The sequence below is a fragment of the Nuphar pumila genome, chromosome 8 (genome assembly GCF_984573655.1).
Source record: "Nuphar pumila chromosome 8, dmNupPumi1.hap1.1, whole genome shotgun sequence".
In the NCBI taxonomy this organism is placed as follows: domain Eukaryota; kingdom Viridiplantae; phylum Streptophyta; class Magnoliopsida; order Nymphaeales; family Nymphaeaceae; genus Nuphar; species Nuphar pumila.
Window position 1 is genome coordinate 23,296,793 of NC_143256.1, and position 19,487 is coordinate 23,316,279.

General features: G+C 35.8%; 1 protein-coding gene across 1 annotated transcript; it reads right to left on the bottom strand.

Moving 5' to 3' along the window:
* Window positions 1-8,374: 8,374 nt before the first annotated feature.
* LOC149829797 (subtilisin-like protease SBT1.6) lies at window positions 8,375-8,897 on the bottom strand. Its single transcript, XM_090015297.1, has 2 exons — window positions 8,694-8,897; window positions 8,375-8,593 (listed from the first exon to the last, which is right to left on the bottom strand). The coding sequence occupies exons 1-2, from the start codon at window positions 8,895-8,897 to the stop codon at window positions 8,375-8,377; spliced, it is 423 nt and encodes a 140-aa protein (XP_089871423.1).
* Window positions 8,898-19,487: the final 10,590 nt, after the last annotated feature.

Genomic DNA, 19,487 nt, shown 5'->3' on the forward strand with positions numbered 1-19,487 from the left:
TTAACCTGTTGTAGTCCTCAACCTGCTTATTTTTGCAAAATAGACAAGTCAATGTGATTAACATAGAATTAAATACAGTTGATTCGTATAGAATCATATAACAATTACAAAGTTACATTCAATTCATGGGCTTCATTTCAAAGTTACAGTCAAAGTTTAATCTGATTCATTCAATTACAAAGTTTAACTTGATCCATCCAATTACAAATATAAGATTAACTTGATCTATCACAAAAGTGCATAATTGTTCACGGCTCATCTGGCTGGACATACTTTTTCAGCACGTCTCTAATCGACGTCTCTACCTTTTCATTGTTTTTCGCATCCTTGCCCTTTTCTTCATGTGCTCGTAGAACTTGATCATACGATTTTTTATATCTATGACATATTGCTGAAAATAACCCTTTATTAGCAATAACTAACTATAACGAACACCTCAAACTAGTGAAAAAATAATATATAAACACATACATGCATAAAGTTCAATCTCCAATTTCTGCCCAAGTACTGCATATATTGTACAACAAATATACCGCAGTCATACTTGTAAAATGAGAAAATACCAAGTAAAAAATATGTGCATGTACGAAATGAGTGACAAATAAATGCAAAGTAATTACTCGTTCTCTTGTTGAGGAATACCCTCCATCCTCTGCCTCATCCAATCTTTGTAACAGTCAAACCTATATTACGCTAAAAAATAAACATGTAACACATGCACAAAAAGAAGATAACAAACATACACAAAAAAGCACATTATTAAGTTATGTTATCATTTTTGTTTGAGATTTCTATTTGTTAAATATGTGTTTGACGTGGAATCGTACAACCTAAAGTTCTTTTCTTTCATGTTCATTTTCCAAAGAACTCGGTGCTTGTTGCCCTAGTTGAAAGGAATTAAGAGCTACAACATAAATCTAGATTATGCAAAAAATTATTTGTAAATATGCAAAGTTGTGTAAAAACATACCTTGTCAGCATCAAGGAAATGATATGGCAAGTCGTTGCTCTCCAGGCATTCAGTTACACCACTGCTGCCCTTTAGTTGCGACCATTTATTGTGAACATGCAAGGTTCACTAGTTAATTTTTATTAATCGATAGTAAAATAATATAATCATCGCTTTTATAACTCAGAGAAATACATGGTAAGGTAAAGGGTCTTCGGCAAGTTGTTTATTTTTCTATCCTCGTTGTTAGCCACTTGGAGTCTTTCTATAAATCTTGCTAGATGTTATAAAGTAAATCTAGTGTGGTAACAAAAGCACAAACAAAATTACATGCAAATGTAACAAAAAAGAAACAAATTAACATGCAAAACTAACACTTACGTCACTTGTCAAGAGAGTTTCTTTGCCAAACTCGTATTCTTTCGGCTTTGGGGTATTCTTTTTTATAGTTTTTTTTTCTCATTAACCTATTCTTAACAACCAAATAAATTATATATAATTAATATCAAATATACATACATAATTCAGGATATTGCTTATACCTCACGTAGACCGGTTGTTCCTTGCTCTTTCAAACTTGAACCTCTTTGAATCTCTTTCTTTTGTAAGAATGTATATGGACATGCATCTCGAACTACCTAGATATACATATAAAGCATAATTAATCAAAAAATATTGGATATACATACAAAGAAGTAATTAATTAAAAAACACTTGATATCCACATAAAGAAGCAATTCTTTAAACAACATTCGATATATATATATATGGTTATTCATGGTGCCACTTGTTATGGCCTCACCACATACACTATACTTGTATGGCACGACATCCCTGTGTTTTGTTCTTCGTCTATTAACCTTAGGTCATCTTGCTTTGTGAACCACTTTTGTTAGATAGACAACTATAAGAGTAGGTGGAGCAATGTGTGAGACATTATCCACCATTAAAAAGAATGAATATTAATTATATGCAGCACAATACGATTTAACTTTGAATCACTTGTTGCAATAATCCTTTGGTAAGTTTCCCTCGTACAAAATTCATGTGATCGCATATTCACAAAGAATCTCACTAACCTGCTACTTTTCGCAAGAGCATAAGTGTCTCTGAAGATCAACACTGTAACTGTGAGATCAGTCGTGGGCTTCATACCATTGTCGTTGGCAATGCACTACTTGCACACGTATTTATTGTACTTTTTTCTTTAGTTCATCTAGCTTTTCTTTGACCTTTTGCATCACAACGTCTATCTAACGCTGCCCCCACAATCTTTCTTTTCTCAAAAAGTTTCATCAATATGAGATGAAGCTTTTTAATAAGTGAAATTAGGGGTTTGTTACTTATGGCAAAAATCCATGAATTGAAGCTTTTCACTACATTAGATATTAAGCAGCCATATCTTTTCACTTGGAAGTGATAGTTAGCTCAGTGTTTTGGATCCTTGTCAATGACAATATAATTGTATGCTTTTGTGCTTTGTTACTTAGCTTTGTTACTTAACTTTGTTAAAAGAATAATTGCATTATTATTTCATCGTTGCTTAAGCTACAATCCACTAAAGTGCACTGAGTGGTGAACCAAATTTCTTTGAAAAGTTCTTCGTCAAATATTTCATGCAAAATCTAATATGACATTAGGTCATATATGGGGCACAACATATTTTAAACCTAGATGTATATCTAAGATAACTATCAACGCTCCTCTCTTTCTAACATCATCAAAGTATAAAAAAATGTTCTTTAATACCTCTAAAAATCATGCTCGTGAATATTTGGACTCCTTATCAACAACTACAAATGCTACCGAAAATATCTCACCATAAGGATTAATACTATAGGTCGATAATAATATACTCATGTATCTTCTTTTTAGGAATGCGTCATCTACCATAAGAACTGAAGGGCATCCTTTAAAAAACCCATCTATATTTAGCTAGAAGGATAAAAATATGTACCTAAATTGATTTTTCTGATCGGTCTTAATATATGCTAGTGATCCTTAATTAACATTCATCAGATGATCCAAATAGGAGGGGAGCATCTTCAAAGACTATTCAAATGAACCATATAATACAGCCTTAGTGTGTTCTTGTCCACGACATATTTGTTTGTAAGTAACCTCCACACCTTCATTGCGACTAATATCATTCATGATTTTTCTTGAAATTATCTTTGAGTTGTTATATATGCGTTTATGAATAACACTTGAAATTCACTTGGAAGACACTTTTTCACTACAAGGTTGCTCAGTGATCCATCACATGTATGCTCGCTATCATACCTCTTCACTTGAAAGAAACCTGCTTTGCGTACTTCTGTGCAATGGATCTTTGAGGAGCAATCAACTGTCATATGAACATTTTTTCTCGTGCATATGACACTGACTCTATTATTGCAGATCTTTAAGAATTTTGCTTTATAATTATTCTTGATCACATGATCTTTTAAAAACTCGCGACAGGGTTGGAGATCATTAAACCTTCTGCCCAAAGCAAGGTCTCGATCATTTGAGTGTGTTGATAGCCATTGAAATTGTTTATACAAATCAGATGTCTTCGCTTCAGTGATTTTCAATTGTTCTTCATTGTATGATAACTTATAGAAAGATAACCAAGGGTTTGCATTCTCTAACACTACAAGAAAATTGTTAATTAGCGACGAAAATTTGCGACGGATTTTTTCCGTCGCAAATTAGCGACAAATTAGCTAGAGAAAACTTTCTTCATGAATCCGTCGCTAATTAGCGATAGATTAACGACAATAATTTTTTGTCGCTAATTCTCAATACAAGAAAACCATTTTAGCGAGGGATTTAGCGAGGGAATTTTTTCGTCGCTAATCCGTCGCTAATTAGCGATGGATTATCGACGGAAAAAATCCCTCGTTAAATCCCTCGCTAATTTTCGATTTAAACTGAGCGCGAAATTTTCCCTCTCTCCTCGTTCAAAATTTAAATCGACCGCGCACGATTTAAACCGCTCTCTCCCCGTCGAAGAGCGCACTGGAGAGCATGACGCCGATGAGGCAGTTTCACGAAGGACGGCGACGCCGGCGGACGACGACGCCGGAGGACGGCGACGACAGAGGATGGCGACGCCGGAGGACGGCGACGCCGGAGGACGACGACGATGGAGGACGACGCCGACGGAGGACGGCGACGATGGAGGACGGCGACGACTTCGGAGGACGCAGTTTCATGGAGGACGGCGACGCCGGAGGACGGCAACGACTTCGGAGGACGCCGTTTCACGGTGGATGGCGACGAGGCTGAGCGGTTGTTGGAGGACGGCGACGCCGGTTCACGAAGGACGGCGATGCCGGAGAGCACCGGTTCACGGAGAACGATACAAGTCTGTGCAATGCCTGTCGGGTGCGGTATAAGTCCGGCTTATTGTTGCCGGAATACCGCTCGACAGGAATCAATTTTTTTTTTTTTTTTTAAATTTAGCGACAGATTAGCGACGGATAATGTTCGTCGCTAATCTGTCGCAAATTTGCGACGGAATTAACGACAGATAAGTTTTTCGCCAATTAGCGAGCAAAAATTCGCGATGGCCTCTATCCGTCGCTAAGTCGTCGCTAAACTGTTTAGCGATGGCTTAGCGACGGATTTAGGTCGTCGCTAATCCACAGGTTTCTTGTAGTGTAATGCCATTAGTGCATCGCTTTCACTACCCTTATTTGTCCAATGTCTTCATCATCTTCTATTGACATGGTATACTCATCATCATCGATATCATCTAATTCTGCATTATCAACATGATCATTGCTATCACTAATTGACGGTTTGGTTACACCAATTACATCAAAATTCATTGTATTTATCACTTCATTTACTTTCCTGCATGCATCATTTGTGCATTTTCAACATTTAAGGTTAACCGTCAATATATCGCATTCATCATCACACCTACATCTCAACCATAAATTATATCAAAATTAGAACTTGTACCTAACATTGTCGTATGCTCGAGAAGGTTGCATCTCATTCAAATTATTACGATGAAGATCATTGGCACTTCTTTGCTCATATGGTTTCATATCCTTTGCGGTGATTCGTTGATCATATACAACATCAATATTGTCCAATATTTGAGATAGTTGGATAATCACAAAAGACTGATATCAATAGATGGTGCCTAAGATAGATGCACAATCTCTATGAGATTTGCATAATTCTGTTTATTAATTTTTTCTTGTTTAACTGCTCCTTTATTAACTTTGCATTTTTTCAATTAAACATCACTGCTAAATAACATTGATTCTGCATCATCATCATCCTCAACATCTATCTACATTTCTTGATTGTTCGGAGAATAACTATATCAGAGGCTCAAAGCCGTAAATTCATTAAAGGTAATATTTTTGGAGACCACTATAAATTTTTAATTAGTGTAATCAGACCTGCGGTAGTGTATAACAACCACGATAATATACTTTAGCCATTTTATTACTTGTGCACAGTGAACTCTAGCTCCTTACATCAATACAAGAACAACAAATATTAACTAAAGACAAGCAAACAATCATAAATCATCTACAACAATATATATTTCTATAAAAAATAGTGAACATAGTAGACCCTAAATGAAAGTTGATCACAAGGATGATATTGTAACCTCCTCAAAATGCATGAATTGTCACAAGGGTTTTGCAGGAAAGTTCTTTGCAAGCACAAACGAGAAGAAGAAACCCTAGAACAAAAACAAGTGTATATATAATTCGACAAAATCATAACTATTAAAAAAATTTGCATATAATAAAATTTTTTCAAATATGTAAGTAGCATATTTGTGATTTTGTTGGTTCTCTTTAAGTGGAGTTTCACACATAAATTTATGTAATTTTAGGATATATGTAAAACAATATGTTATTTGCGAGAGGTTTTTCACAAATATTTTTATGCAAAAATTTGTATTATATACGAAAGAGTATGATATGTGTGATTTTGATGGTTTCACTTTGACCAAGATTTCACAAATAAATTTATACGAGTTCGTGAGGTCTAAATTCATATATAAAAATTATGATTATGAATTTATGTGTGTGTTGAAGATAGTCAACGGGTGGTACAATTTTATTGCAAAAAGGCCTAAATTTGCAATTATGAAAGATAAAAGGTTCCAATGGTGTTAAATATTTGCAATTTTGGACATCGAGAGAATATAAAAAATTATGTAGTTTTTAGGAAATTACATCAAATTAACCATACAACATGGTCATTTTTCGCAAAATAAATACATTGTTTCAAAGTTGTAAGCAATAGCATTTGGATTTAACACTTATTGTTTGCTTGCTAGATGCTTCAACTATTTATACTCTATGACATAAAATATATTTATTACTTAATGCGACTTAGTGAGTGGAACACTCGTTATTTGTGTTTGGCCTACCGAGCCTATTTCAAGAGTTTGAACGTGTGAAGACCAACGTGGAAGTAGTGACAAAATTATTGTCACACATTTTCCAAATTACGCAACATTTAGAAGGATATGTCGGGACAATTTGAATTTGTTTGAATCTCAATACTAGCGTATGCAGAAGAAAATTGTTGTATAGTCTTAAGAAGGTGCACTATCAAGATAGTGCTTCCATAAGGTTTGTAGTTATAGAATCTTATTATGCATACTATTTTAAAAGGTGCGGTCTTCCACAATTCTCATGTATCAACCCTTTTATTGAAAAAAATCACTATGTAGTTTCGTCTTATCTTGGGATCTTTTTAACGGCGCTCACACATGTAAAAGGTGCATAATCTACCTTTTTCTTTATTGACAAGACAAGAGTTAAGCATATCTCAGTCAGATTACAGTTGAATAGGGCAGCTCAAGAGAAGTTGAGGCCCTAGGCATATTTGATTGGAAGCTCATATTTCTTCATATTTTTTTTACATTGAAAGCCCATATTTCTCCATTTTTTTTTCATTGGAGGCCCTCAGCATGTGCCATGTTTCATTGGAGGCCCTCAGCATATGAAATATAAGTGTTGTATTTTCTTTTCATTTGAGGCCCTAGGCGTGGCCTAAAATCTCAAAGAGGCCAGCCGGCCCTGAACACGGTGGTTTGTCCTTCCAACATCTATCATAACGCATAGTTCCTAATTCTGTAAACTTAAGAATGAGATTACATTCATTAAGAACCAAACATATTTAAATCTGTTAAAACATGAAATCTTTTGAATCGATCTTCTGCCCACTTTCATTCAAAATTCTAGACCATCCAACGGTCAATTTATTGCACTAAACACATCACGCCTGACTCCAAATGACATTTTCTAACATATATGAAATCCAAATTTAATGGATTTACATCCCTACTATCCTAAAATACAACTCCATTTATATCAAAGGGAGTTGAAATATAGTATGTTTGCTTTGGATCAACAGCACCCAAGGATTATCTCACTTTTCTGTCCAACCTAATTTGGCTAGGCCCTTCTTCTCCTCTGACATATCTACATCTTCATTACCATCATCTTGAGTCTTGTGATATTGTGCAATGATACACGAACCTACTAGCCCTTCTTTGGGAGTTGACTCGGATGGCTTGGGTATTTCCCTATTCCGCACCCAATTTAAGGCTATGTGCCTTTCACTCAAGTCGCTCACCAAGCAACTTAAGCTACAGTCACTTCACCTTAGATTATGAAAATAGGAAAACCTAACTCCACACAAAGGTGGTGAGATAGAGGGAGCAATGCCCTCATCCTTACATGGACTTCAATGCTGTTAGAGTTGTTGTTTGAGTTGTTATCATAGCAACAGATGAAAAACACAGAGAGAGGGAGAGAGAGAGAGAGAGAAAAAGAATAAATGGTTGATGGCTTCTTTCAGGAGGGTTCAGAGAGATTTTTTTTAACCATATATTCTTGGATCCAATATGAAAACCAAATTCAATGTGGCCATAGGGTCTCATGTATGAAACTCCAAGAGATCACAAATAGTGTGGTGGAGCCCATAACTCATAGGATACCCAATACAGTTGGAAATCCAAGATCTACAAGCATAGTGGTGGGCCTATATCTCATTTGATTCCCAACATGTTTGAGAATCCAAGGGTTGAGAAAGAGATACCCAAGGGAGGTTAATTATACATAGCCCCTACGTTTAGTAAGAAGTGAGAACACAAAAAAATCTGAGTTTCATCCCCCTTGAAGAAGGTTGTTCACCAATCCAAACTCTTTCCTTTTTCACTCTACTTTTTCTCTTCTCCTTCACACTGCGCACACGATGGTCCCAAAATCTCAACAGTGGTACCAGAGCAAGGTTACTAGGTGCGCTTAGGATCACAGCATGTGTGTGACTCAATTACCACCTGAAGTGAAGCCATTGTGTACGTTGATTCAGTCACCACCTAAAAAACTGTGATCGGTCACCATCGACTGGAAGAGGGCGGGGCTCATTTTTGAAGGCCAGTGTGAGGAGCTATTTGGATGAACTCAAGACGTCGAGGAAGATGGAGGATGGGTAGTTGCGGTCCTCAGGGTGCTGCTGCAGAGACGAGCAATAGCAGAGGAAGCTCAGATAGTCCAGGCCTTTGATGTCGTAGATCAACCTTAAATCCAATGCCCTGTTAAGGTCCACATGGCCCTCACCAAAATTGTACGATGTGGAAACCTTCCTGTCAGCCTCGTCGGTGAGAGACTACAACCAGTTATTATAGATTTGGGTCGTGGTCATTAGAGTGGATCAGATCTCGATGGGGCTCTAGCCTGGTAGAGGCCCTTCAGCAGAGTGGCAGCACCTCTGGCGTGCAAGCCATGGAGGTGTTGGAGTGGATGTTGAACTCTGTATGATGAATTACAGACTCGAGTATAATAGGCCTGATGGCATCAGACCAGGCGGCGATGATGTTGAGGTCCAGCTTGAGGATCTTCGACATCTGGCCGTTGGGGCCACGGGCGGAGAAGGAGGTGATGATGGGGGTGGGCTTCATGCCTAGTACCATCGGCTCCAACAAGGGCGACACAATCAAGGCCTACATCGTGTCTACGTTGAACGCCACCAGAAGGCAGTGGAACCACAGGTGATAGCGGAGAAGCAAGGAAGGTGAATGAAAATTGCCTGTGTTGGCGTCAGGGGAGGCACCACAACCGGTGTCGGGTGTTCGTGTAACAACCATAATTTTTTTGGGATTATAAATAAACTATTTTGGCATAATTAATGAAATTAATTATCATTAGTTGTTATTATCAAATTATTTTATATTCTAGTATTTATTGGATTGTTGAATCTCGGATATATAGCACTTATAGTTAATAATATTTATTTTATTATTATGTAGGAAATTTCAAGGAAAATCCGATGATTGAAGGAACTACTAAATTATTATTTAACTGAAGATCTAAATTAAAAAGCTAACTTAAGTTCATATCAAACCTAATTTAAAGTAATAACAAAACCATAACTTATAGAGATTTTTAAAAGATCTAATTTATATTATTCGAGAGTATGATTGTATTCGCATCGAAGATTCGAAGAGAATGAAAGTGATTTCATTGAAATCAGAGTTCTTACAAGCTCAAAGCATGCTCGACAACACCATGGACAAAATCATAATTTTGAATGTCTATTTTATGAGTTTCGAACACGTAATAGCATTCATATCAAAATTTTAAGAAGAATGATCTTGATTTCATTTAAAACCAAGTTAAGATGAGTTCATAGTGCTCCCAACAAGTCTAGGGGGGATAATGATAATTTTGGGATAGATTTAGGGATATTTATGACCCAAGGGTCATAGTCATCCCAACGCCATGTTGACCAACAATCAACCATTTATGTGTAAATTCTAATTTTTATAAAAACTATTTTAAGATTTTCTTTTCTTTTTTAAAGACCTTGTTTTGAAATAAATAAAACTTATAAAACCGAGTTTACCTAGTTAGTGAAACCAGCCTCTAAATATAACTTAACTAGTTTCAGCTTGGATCTAGATTGGATCCAGTCAGGATACAATTCTGACCCATAAGCCACTCTCAAAACCATACAAGGTTTTGCTTCCATAGTTTTACATGATTTCACCAAGTGCTAGCTTTTAAACTCCATGTGTTTTAAAAGAATTTCCACTTGGCTAAATGGAAACCCCACTTATCAACACCCTACCACACCCTCACTCCCATTCACTTCATACGAGTGCCCTCCTCTTCCTTCTCTCTTTGACTCATTTTGTTCTCTCCTCTTCTTCCCTCTCAGCCCTTCTCTACCACCAATAGTGGTGGTGGTGCCTTTGCAGCCACCCACCCCTTTCCTCAGCTAGTCCCAGCCCCAGCACCACCAGTTTTGGTGGTGTTGCTTCACCCTCTGCCCCAACCCACCAGAAACCCAGCCTAGCTCGGTTTGGGTTTGACCAAACTCCACCTGTCTCCTCCTCCAACCGACGCCACCATTCCACCATTCTCAGCTTACCCCAACCACCACCCTTCAGCACTCTTGTGCTCAGCCACCACCACTATTGGTGGTGACCTTCGGCCCCAGCACCCCACCATCGAGCCTAGCTCGATGCGGTTCTGGCCAAAACCTCTCCCACTAGTTTCTCCCTATACCCGGCTAGTTGAGCACCACCACTTGTTGGTGGTGCTTAGCATACCACCATGTTGCACTACCACCAATGGTGGTGCTACATCTACAACTCAGCCCACAGCCCTCCAACCACCCTCTTTACCCCTAATCAAGCCGTTGTGGAGCCGAACTTCCACCCAACATTGCCCCTCACTTGGCTTGCCTCCACCACCACCGCTAGTGGTGTCGCCACTGTTTCAGCCACTGGCTACAATACATCAGCAATCAATGTAACACCCTAATTTTTTAAACTGAAAATTTTAGGGATTTTTTTTTAATCCCTTTACATGGTTTTTAAAAATACAACATAAACTCTTTTTGGATTTGGTTCAAATCTTGGCTGGGTTACAATTACCAACACACACTTGAAAGACTACAATAATTGAATCAAATCATTAATTAAATTGCAATAAATCAAATACAAGTCTTTCTAATATCAGAGTTTACAGGAGTAAAAATAAATAAATAAATAAACAAATTCATTTAGTCCCTTCAACAAGCTTAAAGGACTATGACTCTCTTGACACCACCCCGAGCCTCATGTCATCGCCTTCAAGCTTATTCATTACCTGAAATATTAAAATATAGGAGCATTAGTCATACCTCCAGTAAGAAAACAACCTGCACAAAGGCATGAAAAGAATATAAATTCATAAAACATACATTTTTTTCAATACACTCAAATTATAGCATGTCATAGTATATAACCTAGCACAGTTAATGATTACAACACTAATAATTTAATCATGCAAGATTTCATAATAATTCAATCTTATCATAAAGTGATGTACCTGCATAATCATTAGTCATCAAAACATTAATCAAAGGATTTATGTATGCCAATGTACGCAGGAACTAGAAATTCCATAAGACATGTATAACACTTTATGCCAATATTCAATGAATCATTTAACCACTGGTGAATCTAATATAATGCATTGTTTTTCTTTTCTTTCTTAAAGAGTACACACTCAAGACTTAATCCTAACTCAACAATCACATGGGGGTTTATTATGCTATGTATTTTAATTAACCCATCGATTCGAAAAGTCAGGCCAAACATCCACTGAAGCGGTCTTTAACCGAGAGAGAAACTTACAGTGGTCTAGAGAATCAATTCCTATTCTGCAGAGCCTAACTGTCTACCTAGGATAAATTGACAGCCCCCGCCCCCTATACCGATGACTAAGGGCCTATGAGGTGTCAATGCTCTCAAAACATGTCAATCGACGAGTGTACCTCCTACCCTCTCCAAGGTAGGCCACTGCAACAAATGAGCTATTAGGTATTATTTATATTGGGTCTAACTACAACACTAGGTGCATTCAACACCAGACTCAACAACCCCAAGCGCTCTACTATGGATAGCTCAATAAACCACGACCTCACAAGGAAAAAACTCACACCTCCTACAGTCACTGAGGTGTCCTAACATAACTCATTTGAATCCAACTCAAAGTATGTAATCAACTTAAGGAGCACTCAAGGGTATCTCAAGGTACATAATCACATTAAGGAGTACCCAAGAGTATCTCAAGGTACATACTCACATTAAGAAGTACCTAAGAGTATCTAAAGGTACGTACTCACATTAAAGAGTACCCAATAGCTCAGTTAGAGTGTGTTTGTATATGAGCATATTTAACAAAGTCAAACCAGGTACTCATAAGCACCCCACGGGTTCTATCGAACCTGACTTGCATTCAAGCCCCATGTATGCATGCTTTACATGACTTACAACATATCTCATGTCACATATCATACTCCATGATGCATGAGACTCATTTCAATTTACCATGAACCATAAATTTCATAGAAAAATACATGCATGAACATGCCTACCATTTGATCTAATTATCATGCTTAATTCTCATGTTTAATATGCAGTCTCATATGTCATCATGCCCAAATAATTCATATGCATACATATAGCATATTCATGACAAATTTCACATTAACATATGCATGATTAACATCTTATATCATAATAAAGCACATGATTTTAGAAACATAATTTCACAGGTCAAGATATTATCTAAAATCAATAACTATATAATATTAGAATTTGCATGTTGTTCACAGGTCTGACAAACTATCAAAACAAACAGATACAAATCTATAAAAATTCACCATCATGCAATTTCATTTGGTGAATCTCAAAAAAATAATTTTGTTTGCCTGTGAAAATTTTTGAACTTGAAACTGTTTTTTTATTCTTGACAGAACCTACCAGAATCTTACTTCTCAAATAAATAGTCACCAGGCCCAATCTATGAGGGATTTCATTCTCTCAAATTTTTTAGTCAAAGGTATGTTTGTTAGCTTTCAAAATCATTTAAGTTTGTCAAAAAACTCTATTATATGAATTTTTTAGGTTTTCTGGACCGAACACTACCTGAGATCGTTCCAGATCTAGGTTTCTGCAAAATCTTGAATCTTTCACGATTTATGTGAGCCTTCAAGATTTATAGAAAATGAAATATATTTTTCTCAGATCTATTTATATGATATGAATGACATATTAAAAAATCAGCTATTAACTCAAAATCAATGATTTATTAGATTTTCTGCAAAACCGACTGTCAAGAATCGCTTTGCATGCACGATAGAATTTTTGTCTTTAGTTGCGGCAGCCATGACCCTCACTTTTGTACTACCAATAAGGCCCAATATTTTTTTAAAACCTCCTAGGTGTCTGAAAGGTCTTCATGAAAGGATTTGGCCATTGGTGATCCAATTTGAGCGGTATAATTATTTTACTACGATGAATCAGTCAAAAAAATTAAAAAAGCATGAAAAATATAATATAAATCATGAGAAAAACACGAAAACTCAAGCATCAACATAGAATATCGGTTTTTAATCATGCATCAACCCATGGACAATACCTAAGCATCATTTGTAGTCATAAAGAGATGTCAGATGATCATTATACATGCTTTGAAATCAAAACTATCAAAATAAATCATAATTTTTGCACAAAATAACAAGTTTAAGATGCTTGCATGTGAAAACACCATGAAACACATAAAATAAATTTGCAGAGTCATGATTCATAATGTAAACACATGCAAGAAAGAAAATATACATCCATTCATGCTGAAAACAAGGATCTAACCATCTAAAATTACGTTGGAATACAAAACTATGTGTTTCGGGTTACCCAATTTCCCGGTTTAGCCGTCCAGGCAAAGATTTACTAAAAACAATTTTGTAAATCTGTTTTAAAGCATAATAATGAATTAAAAACACTTTCAAAATATTTTTCTAACCTATTTCATATATGATCCACCGTAGATCAGCCCATAGAATTGGCAAGACGCATGGTCTATGCGTTTGTATTTGATCTATGTTACGCGTATGATGAATCCTACCTAAAATATGTTTTAAGAACCACCAAGACCTTTGTCTCTCATCCTGGTGCCTTGGAGGAGCTTCAATGGCTGCTGGGAAAAGCTCTAAGAAAGAAGAATAAGATGAAAAAGAAGAAGATAGATAATTTCAATGAGAAGAGGAGAAGGAGAGAAAACTAACCTCATTAATCCTCTTCATGAGAGCCTATATTTATAGATGGGTTTAGACAAGAGTCTCATCTCTAATATAAGAGGTTAATATCTATTAATTTTATTAATTAATAAAATAAGTAAATAAATTATGGGTCATAGTTCATTAGATTTCAAAATTTCTTAAGATATAAAAGAAAAGTGGGAACTTCTTACCCTGGCTTGGGTTCTAGTGACATGTTAAGCTTTCGGGAGGCCTATAGACAAAAAAACTCAAGAAAAGTGATGTTTAAATAATCAATTTGATAACCCTTGAAACATATATCATTATGGTGGTCTTAGATTTAATCATACGCACACGGATCAATAAGAAAATTTAGTTGATGTCTAAAAATGTTAACTTTTTGACCTATAATTAGGCATAAACTTTGATCGATGATAAAATGCTCAAATCAACACCAATTTGGGCATGTAGATAGTCGATTTTGATGTCATCAAAATAAGAAATGTCAAGGTCAACTCCGATCTAATAGGCAAGCCATCTATCAGCCAAATTTTTTGTTAAAACAATAATGACGTTATTCAGAGCATCTGACCCTATGGGTCCAATCCAATGAGATTATATCCAAATCCATTTTAGATCCAAACTCAGGTTTGGATTCGAACCTAACTCATCCAAGATACAAAACCCTAAGTCTCCTGAACCCTTGTGGACTACATTGATTGTACCTGACACCCTCACTGGGCTAGGCGTAACCCCTCTAAGCCTCTCCTGGAACCTGGTTTGAATCCAAAATACTTAGTCAACTTAGACTCTCAAATTTCACCTAAATATAAAATTGATTTTAACCTGAATTTAAAAGTTAAAACTAAAGCAAAATCACAGGTGTTACAATCAAACTTGCTACTCCTCCACCACCATCAGAGCCAGGGTCGCCGCCACCTCAGCTTACGAACTTGAGCCCTTGGCATGAGACCTGAGGCATAAACGCAAGCCCTTGCCCGCATTCAGTTTTTTCACCAGAGAGTCATCTCATTTTAGAGGAAAATTCCTCTTGATATTTTGGAGATTTTTTGCTTCTCTTCAAGTATTCACACACATTCCAAGGTAGGATCTCTTCCTACCAATTGCTAATAAAATTATAATATTTGACTTTACGATCAGTTATTTTATTTGATTAATGCACATATACAAACATTTTATAAGAAAATGAATCTTTTATAAAATATTTTATGAGAAAATAGATAGTTTACAAGAAAATAGATATTTTATGAATATTTTAGAAGGAAATAAATATTTTACAAAGAAATGGTTATCTTTGAATAAAATATTTTTTCATATGTGATATTTCAAGGAAATATGTAATATTATGTGTTCGCATGCACTGATTTGTGCTTTATATGAGTTCGCATGCAATAGTTTACATAGAATTCATGTTCGCATGCAATAGTTTACGTAGAACTCATTCTCGCATACAATGGTTTACGTAGGATTCATGCTCATATGTGTTCGCATGCAATATTTTACGTTGGATCTTGTACCAAATGCTTGTAAATTTGCATGTTATTTTATAAACTATATTTTAAATTTATATTTTTGTAAAAATAACTAGACTTTGCCTTCCTCGAGGGTCAACTCATGCTATGTAATGAGTCGACTAATGTTTGCAACAAGAGTCGACCCTTGTATCAGTGAGTCAACCCGTGCATTTTTCCTTGTATGAACTGACAGTGTTAACTCATGCTCTGTAGAGAGTCGACCCCTGCTATTTTTTGCATTCTAGAGGGTCGACTCATGCTCTGCAAAGAATTGATCCCTGTAGTTTTTATGTTTTGGTGGGTCGACTCATGCTCTGCAAGGAGTTGACCCCTGCATTCCCTGTATTATAGAGGGTCAACTCTTAGAGAAAAGAGTCGACCCTCAACCTATTTGTATATTGCAAGGGTTGACTCTTGCAGAGACTAGTCGACCCCTGCTCAAACAAATGCATAGCAAGGGTCAACCCTTGGCCAAGTGAGTCGACCCATGCGATAGTTAAGTTATTTATGATGAAATAGACTCATGCCATATTAGGGTCAACTTCTGTGACCTCAAGGTCAACTCCTGCATTACAAAGGTCAACTCTTAACTTTGGCAAGTGACTTTATTTGGTAGGAATCAACTCACATTTGGTAAGAGTCGAATCATACCTATTTGACTCCATTTTTTAATATTCCATGTGAATGAAAATATTAATGTAACATGTTCTTTTCCTAAGAATCAAACATAATGACTCATATGTCTTACTTCAAGCACAAATGCAATAGCTTACATAAAATCATGAATTTTCATGTAATATTTTGTGCTAGCATGCAATCATTTACAAGTTCCACACATTTTATTCTATGCTCACATAAGTTATTATTATCAAACCATCGTGCTAGGGTTCGTGAAACCCTATGGGTCATATAGATATATGTATATACGTAAAACCCAAAAATTTTGATTTGCAAACATAAGCTTGCTTAAGACAAAGCCAAGGTTCAGAAGAACTACAATAATGTAAATTGAATACCATATTGTGTGTGGCATGTGACATGTATTTCATTATGTTCACTCGTATGCATGATTTATGTGATACTTGGATCCACCTTTATAGGTGAAGTGCTCATAAAAGGCTAATAACGCCAGAGCAATTCAGAAAGATAAAATAATGCATGCATACACACATATTTAAAGGGATTCACCTTCTTAAGCGAAGTGCTCATACGAGCAAAGGGATCTACCTTCACAGGTGATGTGCTCGTAAGCACCAAAAGGGCCAAAGCAGTACTAAATGGGAGTGAACATATAACTTAAACATTAAATGTTAGTTACCTAGAAGGGATATGAGAGCACTTGATGCCCTAAAATGCCCATAAGAGACACATATAATAATAAAATGCTTGTTAAGAAAAAAAACTCTTCGTCACCCATCCACGTCTCTGCCTACCTTGAAGAGAGTAGGTGGTACAACTTTGATTGACATTATTGTTAATAAAATATGCTCCTCGAGGGACAATGACTTAATGTCCCTGGTCATCAGAGGTAGGGACATGATCTACTATCATAGGTTGATAGCTTTCATACTCCTGCAAAAGGTTAGGGTGCATTCTTATTTTTTATGTAGGGTGGACTTCTCTCGTGATCATTGGACCATTCTTTGTAGAGTTATCAAGTCAGTTAGTCGTGTAGGATATTAAAATACATAGCATAATAAACCCCCATATGGTCTCAGCAGCAACTTGAAGTTATCCCTGTGAGTACCATGGTGGGGGTTAAAAATTGAGACATAAGATTTTTTTGCTCACACTGATTATTGAGTTATTGAACTTAAAGCATGTTCCTTCTTCTGAATAATCTATGCATGCATCGAAATTATCTTTACTGTTTAGTGTATTAACATTCCAGAATCATGTTTCTTTTGTTGTTTTCTACATATATGTTGATTTTTCTAAAATATATAATCTAAATTCACTGTAACTTTTACAATTGTGAATATCATGTTACAAATGTTAAATATCATGTTTTTACTTGGAATTGGTATGGATCTGTACTAGGCTTTTACAAGTTTGGCTCTTTTTTATGGGCAAATGATTTCAGGTAAAGAATATGATGCAGAATGGATATCGGGTGCTGCAGTGTTGTTCACGAGCCAATTATTTTCCTTTCTTGAGGACTGGATTCAGATATATGATATTATTGTTGATTTTGCAATACTCTGTTGAAATGAAAGTACTTTGTATGTGTCATCTTATCTGCATTCTTAATTCAATATAATAATTATTGAGTAGAATGTAACTCACCCGAGGTTTTAAACCCTATTTTTAAATGTTTTTGCTCTCATGTTTAAATATAAAAGAAAAGTTTTAAATTTACAAGTAGTTTTAAAAGGGTTAAAATTTTGGGACATTACAAGTCATGCTGGAGTCGTTGTCAATGTCAGGTGGTCGTATCGAAGTCACTGTCAGTGGCCATTCTCAGAGGAGGAAGCAACAACAGTGGTGGTGCTCATTATTAGGGCAATAAAGTTGTCAGGCGGGCGACAGAGGCAGTGGAGACCCCTTTACCGATTGAGCGAGTCCTACGGCTCATCGGGCGGTTGCTAGAACCCTCAGTAGCAGAAGCATAGGAATGGCAAGTAGAAATGGGTTAGGGTTTGGAAACCTCGAGAACCCTTCTCTTTCGTTTATACAATGTTTAACGTAAATTTATCTTTCTAGCCTCTTGCTTTTTAGCTAATTCCCATTGTGTTCTTATTTAGCCAAATTACCATATTGTCCATGCATTGTCTAGAATATTCCTGTTGTGCCCTCTATTTTACAGAGTAGAGGCCTCTGTTTTTGGAAAATTCTAGAAACAAGTTTGTTCTCTGGAAAATTATATGAGACAAGGTTGAAAAATGTGTTTTTCCCAAAACAGGCTTCTAAACTTTCCAAAATTTTTGGAAAGCACTCAAAAAATTTTGTTTAACATAAAAGTACTAAATAGTTTGTTTTTATTGTTTTGGTTTTTTGTTTTTTGCCTAGAATTGCCTTTTGACTTTTTTGATTTTCTAGAAAAGCATCTCTGGTTTGCTGAAAACCTCTCATTATTCTATCCAAACAGATTTGGATCTATTATTTGGATAACGAATTCTTTTTATGCGATCAATATTTAATTAAAGTAATAACCATGAAATTTAGATATATTATATTTTTGCAATCCAAAAACTCATAATTGGTTTGCTTTTCTTGGATCCAATTATAATCTTAATTGGATCTTTACCCAAGTATGGGAGAGGGATTTTCTTAGCATGCATCTATATTAAATCCTGAAATGATGTGTATAATTGCAAATTACTTTTTTATAAGTTTTGAGTTATTCATGTTTGGAACATATTAATATATGGATCCGATATGGCTTAGTGTTAATCTAATTTTTTTATTATGGATCAAGTTTAACTAGATTAGGATTCATTGGATCTAATGCATGGATCAATATTGGATCTATTGAACCTGAGTATATCTAGTTGAATGTTTTTTTATCTAGAAAACATTATTGAACATGCTTTCACTATTATTGTTCTTGAATGGGTCATCTTAATAAGTTTTTAAAGTTATTTTTGGTTGTTGAGTAAAATAACTCAACATGTATTAAAGGATTGAGATCCAGATTTGGAACTGATTTTGACTCAAAATGTGTGGTGTGGCATCTACCTAGTTATGATTTGAATGAAATCTGTACATGATATAGGTGAGTTGGATCCATATGATAAATGCAAATGTTTTATATGATTGCATTGCATGTGCTTATGAATATGAGTGTTTGGTTTTATGAATCTATTGTGATTCCAAATTAGTATAATGATGGATATGATGTTTGGATCCAGATTTGAACAAGAGACGAATCTAAAAAATATACTAACAGATGTATTGTATGGATCTAGGTTTGGTCCAGGTTTTATGATAAATCT

What these genes read in the sequence shown, in the direction of transcription:
- LOC149829797 (XM_090015297.1), bottom strand. Translation starts at nt 8,897, where the DNA reads ATGGTACTAGGCATGAAGCCCACCCCCATCATCACCTCCTTCTCCGCC. An exon ending in CCATGGCTTGCACGCCAGAG is followed by an intron (nt 8,594 to 8,693) that starts GTGCTGCCACTC and finishes AACTGGTTGTAG; the next exon opens with TCTCTCACCGACGAGGCTGA.